At 35.9% G+C, this 11494-nt stretch overlaps 1 protein-coding gene across 4 annotated transcripts; it reads left to right on the plus strand.

The window, feature by feature from the left end:
• On the plus strand, positions 1-10933 carry LOC103709234 (probable N-acetyl-gamma-glutamyl-phosphate reductase, chloroplastic). 4 transcript variants are annotated; one of them, XM_039115741.1, is made up of 15 exons: positions 1-195; positions 342-470; positions 557-730; positions 1935-2042; positions 2504-2590; positions 2723-2773; positions 2889-2960; positions 4974-5093; positions 5689-5749; positions 5871-5951; positions 7079-7158; positions 7282-7371; positions 10171-10299; positions 10418-10526; positions 10662-10933. In XM_039115741.1, the coding sequence occupies exons 2-14, from the start codon at positions 417-419 to the stop codon at positions 10523-10525; spliced, it is 1215 nt and encodes a 404-aa protein (XP_038971669.1). In that variant the 5' UTR covers positions 1-195; positions 342-416; the 3' UTR covers position 10526; positions 10662-10933. The 4 variants fall into 4 exon arrangements, with proteins under 4 accessions (XP_038971669.1, XP_026661278.2, XP_026661279.2 ...); XM_026805475.2 differs by having other exon boundaries at positions 70-195; positions 313-470; XM_026805477.2 differs by having other exon boundaries at positions 60-470; positions 10418-10536.
• The last annotated feature ends 561 nt before the right edge of the window (positions 10934-11494 follow it).

Consider the following 11494-nt stretch of genomic DNA (forward strand, 5'->3'; position numbering starts at 1 on the left):
GGTGGTTCTCAGCGGACCCGGGGCCCGGTTCGCGAGTCCCTATCGGACTCTTCCACGCTTGAGCGCGGCGAGGGGCCAAATGCTGGCCCTCTCTTCGCCTCTCCCTCTCTCCTGGTGCTCTCCTTCCATCTGGGTCTAGGGTTTCAGCCATCAACGTCCAAATCATTCCCAAAAGCATCTTATCTTCGAGAGAAGGTAATCTATTCGCCGCATTTGGAATCTTTTCCAAGATTTCCACCGTTTTGGAACCGTACTCTTTTCTCGACCTCCAATTACCATCTGAGAGTTGGTGTCTCTCTCTTTCTTGCACGGGGAATCCGATACTCCTGCTGCTATATAAGCAATCGGGGCTTGTAGAGGGAGAAACAGAAACAAGAGCTTACAATTTTCATTGTTCAGTCTTTGTTTCTGAGGAAATGAGCTCGGCGGCGCTGGGAGCAGTTTCTGTGGATGTCGGAAGCCTACAAAAGGTCGGTATTGCGAACTGTTTTTTATGGATAAGCAAGGGAAGTGGAAATATTGTTTCTTTAAGTAAAAAGGAATTGATTTTTATTAGCAGAACGAAGTGGGGAGACTGAAAGTAAGGAGACGGAGTGGATTAGTGCTTCGGGTGAGAGCATCCGTGGCTTCGTCGCAGCAAAGCTTGCAGCTTGCAAAGGGCAAGACACAGAAATCAGAGAAAACGGTCCAAATTGGGGTCTTGGGGGCCAGTGGTTATACTGGGGCCGAGGCATACTTCTTTTTTTTTTTAAATCCGTTTTTACTCCTTTTCTATTGGAATTTTTAGCTGGTAACCGATAGAATTTAAATTAGATAATGATTTTGGAAGATTTATTTCAATTGGTTTAAAAATTATGTAGGGAGGAAAGAAGTAGTTGAGTACTTGATTCTCTAAATGCAGCATATACAAATGTGAAGAATAATACCCTTTCTTCTGATTTTCACTTTTCTAAATCATTAATGTTCATGGCTGATCATTAGATTTCCGAATCTGGGTCTCCACTGGCAGTATTTTGCAATATCCTTCCTCTGAAGTTGTTTAGTATTTTTAAAGATCAGTCAGCAGTAGACTCTATTTTGAAGCTTGAGCTATATCTTTCTCTAAAAGATGTATAATTCTTTGGTAAGGACAAGTGGAATAGGCTACGGTAGATGGATGTCCAAGAATCTTGTGTGTTGAGATGTATGAGGTTGGATGATTCCTTTGATGCCTTGGGTGTGCCACGAGAAGATCTAGAATTTAAGGGAGTGCTGAAAACTATATATGTCTTATATAGAGGCTACTTATCTGTATACATAAAGATGACATGTGCAAGAAAAATCATAATTGACGATGCTTTGCTGACAATTTTTTGTAGATATTAGTTATAGAAAATTTTCTTTATTCCTTTATGCTTTTGTTTCATTCTGGATATACAGCTGTTTCTTCTTTTGCTTCATCTTTTGGGTTTCAATCTGCTGGGTTTGTGTCATTATCGCTTGTCGTGCTCCTAGTGTACAATTATTGATAAGCTGATTAATAATGATGCCTTTTACCTATTAAAAGAAGTTTCACAATTCTTTCATGCCAATGTGTTATGTGATTGATCTGTAAGTCCAAGTTATAGGTCCAAACCCAGCTTAACCATCTGATAAGGTAGAAGTAATCAAACTATGCAGGGCATGGCCTTGTAAGAAATTGGGCTCTACCTTATACAACTATACAAGATATAATTTTCTAGTCCTACTGTTATGCTTATCTATAATGCTAGGTGGTGGCTTGTTATAGGTTATTTTCTTTCATTGTTATTGTTTGAACTTTATCAGACTATAACTACTACGCTGTGATTTTCTTATCTGCATGGTTTTCAGTTTTGAGATTTGGGTCTCTCTCTCTCTCTCTCTCTCTCGGAGCATTTCCAGTGACATGCAAGTTCTTCAATTTTGTTTGACAGATTATTCGGCTCCTGGCAAACCATCCTCAGTTTGGCATTATGCTCATGACTGCTGATAGAAAAGCTGGTCAATCAATTGGATCGGTATTTCCTCACTTGATCACACAGGTACATTTCTTATCCTTCTTTTCCCTCCCCTCTTGCTTTGTCTTAAGGTTTCAGTTGCTGGTTTAACCATTAATATGTTCTCAAATGATCTAGTATTGGACCTCAGTAATTGAAAAGGCTATTTGTTCTTGGTATAGTTTACCTTTATATGATAGTATTGAATCCTTGAGCTTGAAAAAACAGCAGATGTACCCATGTTTGCTTTCAGGAATTGACATGGAGACATGAATCTTGGAAGTAAAATAACTTGGGTTGGTTTTTCAGTTTGCAGGATTGCTAAACCAGTTTGGTATTCTTTTTGGCAGTTGTCATATATGATTGATAACCAGTTGCATATTGGAGGAGTTTTGATATATTTTTTATCGTAGAATCTTTTCTTCCTCATGGCTTTATAACACAATGCTGAATGATTCTGGTGGAACAAGTGATAGGCTGATGTCAGATTATCTGTTGATTTGCAGGACTTGCCTGATATGATTGCTGTTAAAGATGCAGATTTTTCTGATGTGGATGCTGTATTTTGTTGTTTGCCACATGGAACAACACAGGTTCTTTTACATTGCTTTTTTAAATGTCTAGGTTGGGACCCTTTTAAGAAATTAGAAAATCTGATGTAGTTTTCTATGAATGTGATAGACAATCTGCTCGTTTCATTTTCTGACATATTATTCTTCTCACAGGAAATCATCAAAGGCCTCCCTAAGGGGCTGAAGATTGTTGATCTCTCTGCAGTATGCTTCGGGTGCACCTTTTAGCAATTTCATATGAATTTTATGAATGCATACTAGATTATCTCTAGATTCATTTCTTGTGAGAGGTCACTACAGTTAGTAAACACTTTTACAGGATTTTCGTCTGCGTGATATTGATGAATATGAAGAATGGTATGGTCTTCCTCATAAAGCACCAGAATTGCAGGTAACTTTGTTACTTTTTTTCGGATTGCATTTTGCTTTCCGTATTACAATTTCACCTTAGTTTTAGTTTGTATTCTTTTGCTTTTGCAATTATTAATGCTCAGTTGTGCTGTTAGTGCTTCCTCTTTGTTATCTATGATGATTTAGTCACTGAAAATGGCAATTAGGGAGAAAAATGTTCCGAGTAACTTGTTATTAATTTTTTGAAAAGTAATGTTGTTATGCATTAAGGTTGCTCTGTTGGATATTGGATTGTAAACTCATGATTGTATATACATGTTACTATTTATGTGACAACAATGAACTCCTGGGTTTATGACAGGAAAGGAAAAATCTGTCGAAAACAGGGTTTTGGAGTGTATTGTTTTCTCTATCAATTTTATCAGTTTGATATTGCGCTTGTGAATATCGCAGTTCATGGAGTTCGATTAGTATTTGATGTCTGGGAAGGATCTCAAGCAGTATTCTGACAACTGACTTGATATTGTTCATATGAGAGTTCCTGTCGTCTTATTAGCTGGCCACCTAAAATAATCATGGTCCATTTTCTATTATCTAAATTTGCAGATAGAGACTCAGGTTCATGTACATTTGCTGTGTTTTCTTACATTATACTTAACTGTATAAGACAAGTATATACATTGGAAGGCCTATGTTTTGCATAAAGTCGCCTTTGGCAAGAAACTCAGCATCGATCAAGATGATTTTTATCAAGTCAAGAGGTAGATCTCATTGGTCACCAGTTTGATCCATAATGACCAACTTCACAGCCAACGAAGCTTGCTGGTAATAGATTTTCCTGTCTTCTTCAACTTGTTCACTGGCTGTATCTGTGACCCAGTGCTTCAGGTGCTTGTACAAGTGACACCTCAGCTGGCTTCTTTTATTTTTCTAGCTTTGGGTCCAAATGACATATTTTGATGATAATACATGATTTGCTATCTTTGTCATGGAGGAATCGAAGCTTGAAAAGGAAAGTGCAGGAAAAGAAATGAGAATGCATGAACTTAGCTATAAAAAATGAACATAATCTGAAGTAGCGAAATTTTCATATATGCATTTCTGTGACTTTTAGGTACTCCTTTCCTTTTTTCTTTCTTCGCAATGTCAAACTTCCTGGTCCTTACTCAAGATCATAGTTGGATCCTCTAATTTATCATTTTGTTCACAGTAACTTTAGTGGAACACTGCAGTAATTGAGGTCCTCGTTTCATTAGTAAAGCAGACTAGTCTATGCTCTTATGAGAATCAATTTGTTTACAATACTGGGCTGTATGAGTATCAATTTCATTAGTGTATTTACATATTTGGAAGGGGATTTATGGTTCACCATTTCATTGCACCATGAGCTTGGCAATCAGGAGGTATATGTGGAAAAAATCCAAGACCTCTTGAAGATATAGTTGTTGGGCTGTTGCTGTTTTTAAATGACTTTTGATAAAACTATGACTGACAGTATTACCTAGTGAAATTATATGCCCTGTACCGAGCATTTGCATGAACAATGGGCAATATTTTTAAGAGTCTAGGTTAGATTTTATCTTAATCGATATTAAGTTCCTTCCCTTGGATGAAATTTAGTAATCTCTTCTGGCCAACCTATATGTGCTGCAGATTGTTGACTCCAATTCTAAATTCAATATGAAAATTGGAAAAAAAGGAGGTCAGCTGTACTGATTAGGTTCTTTCCTTTTGGTTTTTTCCCAAGGTTGCATTTGTATTGCTTTAAGGCAATGTTCAATTCTAAATGTATTTGGCCCGTTGATCTAGTATGAACCTCATCCGTTATTACGTTGTTGCACGATCTTGACCTCCTTGCATACAATGGGTTAACTTCTTTGCTGGTCTGACCTATATATTCTTGGTTCAATATTGTTCTTCACATCTATAGGCAAGTTTTTGTGATTTTCTTGTTTCTGCTTTTCCTTTGTGCAAGATGGATAGTGGTGCTATTTAAGCTTTATCACTGCATATCTTTTGAAATTCTTGCTAATGTTTTTCCTTGTTGATATAGAAAGAGGCCATATATGGGCTGACAGAAGTTTCAAGGGATGAAATCCGAAATGCACGTCTTATTGCAAACCCTGGATGTTATCCAACATCCATCCAACTTCCTCTCATTCCATTGATCAAGGTTTGAACTATATAACATATCATTGTAGTGAACATATATTGGTTTTAATCCAACAGGTAGCAGAATTAGACTCACAGATCTGCAAATAAGAACTGTTAGCTTTCCAACTGCCATTTTGCCCTAGCTTTCAAATAGATTTAAAAAGTAGCACAATAGTTTTCATTGGAACAGAAGATGGAAAGGTATGATAAAAAAAAATCTGTTCCTTAAAATTTGAACTAATACCTATTAGATCTATATAAAAATAAAGTTCTCATTATATCCTTGGACATTCCCCTCTTCCTTACTGCACTCGAGCCCCTTTTCTTACTGGAACCTCCTCAAACATTTTGCACTTGCCCATTTTATTAGGTTTTTGATTATATTTATCTATTAAATGTTACATTATATAAATTTTACTATTAAACATATCCAAAATCTAATTTAGATGAACTTTTATCCAGAACAATTCAAAGTGAATGATTAGATTAACATTAATAAATTTGTAACCGGAGTATCAATCATCGGTTAAGGTTTTTTAATTCTGCATTTGAAATGCTACATTTTTCAGAGGTCTAGGCATTTGATATATTTTTAAATTTTGCTTGATGTACAGGCTCACCTGATAGAACTGACAAATATCATTATTGATGCAAAGTCTGGTGTCAGTGGAGCAGGTTCAAATACATCATGGTTTCTCAAACTTATGTTCTTAAACCAATAAACGAAACTTGTCAGCTGCAAAATGTAGATGTTTCAGCATCATTTTAGCAGAATATAATATTGGATGTCATACAGGACGTGGAGCCAAGGAGGCAAACCTTTACACTGAAATTTCTGAAGGCATTCATTCTTATGGACTTACCAAGCATCGCCATGGTATTTTATTTGCTGTGTTTTTTTCGTATTTGGATTTTTCAGAGCCTTCACTTTGATCATTCTTGTCATGTGCATCATTTATCAATAAATATTTTGTACAAGCAATTTTTTTTTGCCATTTTCTTTGACAGTTTTCCAGTTTTGTCACATCATATGGTGAAAATGATAATTAATTTAACCTATCATCTAATAAATTCCATACATGAAAAAGATGCATATTTTGATGTAATAGATGCACATAGAGAATTATTGTTAATGGATGGAGAACTGAAGGCTTCATTACTAATGATGTAACTATAGAATGGGAAAGTTATGATTAAGGATCTTAGTTACTGAAATTTTGAAATTAGAAAAAGCAAAATGTTGGGAGAAGCTCTCAGATATGCATAAATAAGGACAATTATGAGGCTGCACTGGCTTTAAATTATATCTAAAGTCACTTTTAGAGGTTATTGGCCACGATAATGGAATTTAGCACAAGCGAGCAATTTCCAATAATTATCTTGACCTTATATCAAGGTGTAGCATTAAGTTTTATTTTACTTGTATAGGCAAATATTAAAAATATTTCAAAAGGAGAGTTTTGAAAAAAGATTAGTGTTATTTGCAAATCCAATTTGGATTTTTGAGAGCATAACGGAATGCTAAATTGGTATTGTGAAGGAGCGTTTTTGATTTGGTGCGTGTGCGCGTGCACATTTGGGTGATCGTATGTGCATGCCTGTGTTTGTGTATTGAATAGCTAAGCAAATGGTAATTATAGTTGTTCAAATTGAAATGAACTAATGTTAAATAGCTAGAAGAAGAAGGTTCCACACTTCTTGTATGCAATCTGGTTGCAGCCTATAATCTGTAAAAGCTGCTAGTGCAAAGTTTATAGGTACAATATACATGCTTATGGTAATGACTTAGTAGGTTCCCCCCCTTCTTTCCTTCTTTTATTTTAAAATTTTTTGGCAGCCCTCCTGATTATGAATGGAAAGATCTGAATTTTAATATTCTGGTGTATAAATTTTGCCTTTCTTCATTTGAATCATGGGATTTATGACTTTAAAAGCACCAATGCTGTTTTGCTTTTGCTTTTGGATTTAGATGGGGGTGCCATACTTCTCCTTTTATTATTGCAGTTCCGGAAATCGAACAAGGACTGTCTGATGCTTCACATTCTAAAGTCACAGTTAGCTTCACTCCTCATCTGATGCCTATGGTAAACGTTCAACTCGGTTATTACGTATATTGTTGAAGTCAATCTTAATTTTTATTGTTATACTCCTTTCAATGTCAATATTAGCAAGTTCAGTTGTTGACCTGGCATGTACATCTTCAACAGAGCCGTGGAATGCAGTCAACTATATACGTCCAAATGGCACCTGGGGTGACTATTGAGGACTTGTACCAACAACTGAAGACTACTTATGAGGTATGTCCATCATCATCTGATAGGAATGTGGCTTTTTTACTGTCACTATTTGAATATTCACTCTCAGCCAGTTATTCTTCATGTATGTTTAGAATCATAATCAACTGTATTTTTAATATGTTATATTGCTAGAAGGCCCTGATGTGTAAACATGAGATTTTTAGCTATGATAATATTTATTTTTTAATAGTTAATTTTTTTGAATGGGGATGCCCAACAAAAATCAGGGTGAGAGCATGATGGATCCCAGGTCGCTAGTATCCAATACTGAGTGACTTTACCAATCGACCAGTAGGCACCCTCTTTGGAATGGTCAATTTGATATGCAGTTACCGTATATGTCAACAAAGAATCATACACCATTGTCAAGTATATCACTCTTCATGGGGCATGAAGCCAAACCAACTAGCCTAAGTTTATGAGCAATTGGTTTTTAATAACCATCTTATGGAACATTATTGTAGCTTCTTTTTACCTGGAATAGGAATCATATTTCATCAATCATTGAATATTGACCATCTGATTAGTTATCTCCAAGTCTCTGTAGCAAGAAACTTCTATTGGGGGTGCTGCGCTGGCTTCAAAATATCTGGAAACTTGTATATGAACCCACTTCGTAAGCATTTTCTTAAATCTTTTTGAGAGATCCACTTCCCCATTCTTGCATCAGAATCAGCTCCTGCTGTCGCTTTAGATAACTAAGGTCCAAGTTGGTCAACAGGATGTTTGAATTGTGTTTATAGGGTTGGGTTGATTAGAGATGCATGGAAAGAGGGGTTAAGGTAATAGAGGAAGCAGAATATTGGTGTTATAGGAAGATGAATGGATGACTAGGTTGTTGAAGTTGAAGTCTAGGATGTGAGTGCTCTATAATTAATGACTCAAACATAATGGAGGTGGGTATGTGAGGGAGGATAGTGGCTGAAGTTTTGGCTGGAGATATTTTTTATGATAAGAGAGTAAGATGGTGTTCACACGGGTAGGATATCGAAATGGGAAGGGAGATATGATAAGACTGCTGAGGAATGGGTAACAGACAAACACACTATCATACCTTAGGTATTTGCTCATTCTTATCTAATGCTTCTTAAGGCCCTCTTCTTTATTCTTCCTGGTTTTACCATCTTATTCATGATCATCATATTTGATATTCTATCTTCTATGTGGAGACACTCCTCATTCCTCAACACTTAGATCCGTACATCTGCTGTACTCAAATCCTTATAAAATTTTCCTGTAAGTTTGTGGTTTTTCAATGATTGCAAAATGTTCTAGAGGTCTTTATGCTCTGGTTGTATTTGAGAAAAATTTCAGTGTTTTCTCTTTTTGAGAATACTAGTTGTCAGTCTTTCATAGTTACACAATGTGCAACTGTGGTCATGAAAATGATCTGTTCAAGGAAACTTTAAGCCTCAAACTTTGTGCATCCACCTTAAAAAATATTCATGGTCAACTTGAATATGAGAGAGTTTATTTTGGTCAGTCTAAAATAAAAATGTTTACATTGCAATACTTAATTTCTATATAACATTTATGCATTCGTAGTCTAATGAATGAACACTAGATCTTTGGACTTACAGGATATACTTTCTTTTGATGTATCTCGCATGTATGCAGGAAAGATTTAACTGTGGCGGTTGCGCCATTCTATAATCAAAAGAAAAAACAGATCTTCTATAAATAAACATACTTTTTAGCTTCTTCTTGGTTAACAAAGTAGAGTGAACGTATGACATGTGCAAAAGTAGTAGAAGCTTTTAAATTGACCTCTATAGAAACTTGTTGCTAGAGGAAACTTTCTAGTCTTTTGATAAATAATTAATTTGCTTGCAGTATGCCTAATTCAATTTTTTTCTCATTTGCTACAATATAATAACTCTTGGTAAATAATTATTTAAATTATACTTGAGAAAACTGTGTTTGAAAATTACTGAGTCTTTAAGTTGATATATGTAGGTTTATTCTTGACGAACATTGCATCATACAGTTGTACAAATGTACATATGATGTTTGATACACAGAAATACATCTGTGCATATATTTAAATGCAACAAGAAGATTCTTAGATGTTCTTTCATCTCTCTTTCTAGACAATGTTCTAGAGAGAGAAAAACAGAGGGAAGTGAATTATCCAAACAAGGGAATGAAATTATGATTTTCTTATCTATATGTTCTACCTGTTATAAAAGTGCTTTTCTGGTGGCTACTTAGTCTCAAGAATCTGTCAACTAGTTTAGTGATGGCTGATAAATTGCCTTGCTTATTAGAGAGACAGGTCAAGTGTCTGTGAGACATGATTGTACTTGTTTGCTTGTTCTGTTTTAGGAGCCTACAGAAAACCTATTATGTTTCATTTCAGTTTGATTTTTCTTAAATAGATGGTATATCTTCTTATAAAAAACTGGCTTGGCATGTGTGATGCCCATGCAAGGAAGCATGGACATCTGTGATATAGCATCTAATTAAAATTTTCTTTGTTCCATAATTTATGCTGCTTGATATGTGGACTACCACTTTTGGGAGGTACAGTTCTCTTGCTTCCATCCCCTTGGGTAAGAATTGTAGATAGTGGGGCATATTAGTAAACATGAGAGGCCAGATGACAAGTGCAAGCTTTGATGCTAATATTGGAGATATAGTAGGAATGGCTAGCATCGTTGCCAATAATAACAACTGATTGGTTTGTAATATCTCAACATCTCATGTTGACCACATGTATGATTTTTTTAGTATTCTTGAAAAGTAGTAGCTATATCTTTTTCTTTCCCTCTCATTGCTTGATGATTCTCTCTCTTCCAGGGCGAAGAATTCGTTAAATTGTTGGGGAAGGGTTCTGTCCCTCACACACGTCATGTCCGGGGGTCGAACTACTGTTTCATGAATGTCTTCCAAGATCGAATTCCAGGGAGAGCAATTATAATTTCTGCCGTATGTGCTGTCATCGATCTTCTTGCCTACTACATTTTTAAACAACAAATTGTTTATTAGCCATTTTTTGTAAAAGTTGTGATGCCACATGCACTAAATGCTGTTCTTCACTATGCAGATTGACAACTTAGTAAAAGGAGCATCTGGTCAAGCCATACAGAACCTTAATTTGATGATGGGATTTGCCGAGAACATGGGGCTCCAGTACCAGCCACTGTTTCCTTAATGTAAACAGAGGCAAATCATCGGGCTATTCTATATCTTCGTCCCATAGTTATTTTTGTATTTTAACTAAGTAGAGATTCTGGACCTCAATGCTCAGCTTCACCTATAAACTCATTTTTATTTGAATGACATTGCAGGAGATGGTCAAGGGCTATCAGCCTGGCTTCAAGTTAGGTGCTTGCAAGCCTGCTAACATTGCAGGCAGGTGATAAGCAATGGATTTTCTTGCTGGTGTTGCATCAATTTTGAAGTAATCTTCTTTGCCCGTAGCATGTGATGTAATTTTAAGTTACCAAATGTAACATGGTAAATTAATAACTAGTAAATATGTACCAGCTGAAAAATTGCCATTGGATGAAAGAATAAAATTTGGTTGACTAGTGCAACCAATTATGCTTGCTGTTTTTTCTAGGCTGATGCATTGCCTGTGAAAATTATTGATTGGAGATGCCAAGGTAGAGTGGAGAAGAGCTTCCTGCAATTGTATTTTCAAAATCAATATTTGCAGTTCATAAAAGAAACCGTCGATGCGGGTTGCTTCTCTTTGTTCCCATCCTCTCCAAGCTCCATGGCTTGCAAGGTATTGCGCATTAGTCTATAATTCTTGCACACGCTCGATATCTAATCTTCTATTTCTATTATACAGCAAAAAAAATTTTAAGCTGGCAATGTGAGGCTGGCATCCATTACATAAGCTGGTGGCTCGCATGGACACTTATTTCTGATGTCTTCATCCGATTGTCTGTGAATAAAAGGGCATTAGATTGAGTGTATAGAGTGCTTTTCCTGAGTTTTTTTTGTTCTTTTGGTAGAACATCGAGAATCAACTCAAATATAGTATGGAGCTAACTTTATAATCTAGAGGAAAGAAAAGACTACCTTTATAAGCTACAAGAAAAGTTGTATTCAAATGCAGTTAACTTGAGGACATGAGAAGCAAATGGCAATCCTGCAATCAAAGGACATGAAA

Source organism: Phoenix dactylifera, unplaced genomic scaffold (assembly GCF_009389715.1).
Source record: "Phoenix dactylifera cultivar Barhee BC4 unplaced genomic scaffold, palm_55x_up_171113_PBpolish2nd_filt_p 000007F, whole genome shotgun sequence".
NCBI classification, from domain to species: domain Eukaryota; kingdom Viridiplantae; phylum Streptophyta; class Magnoliopsida; order Arecales; family Arecaceae; genus Phoenix; species Phoenix dactylifera.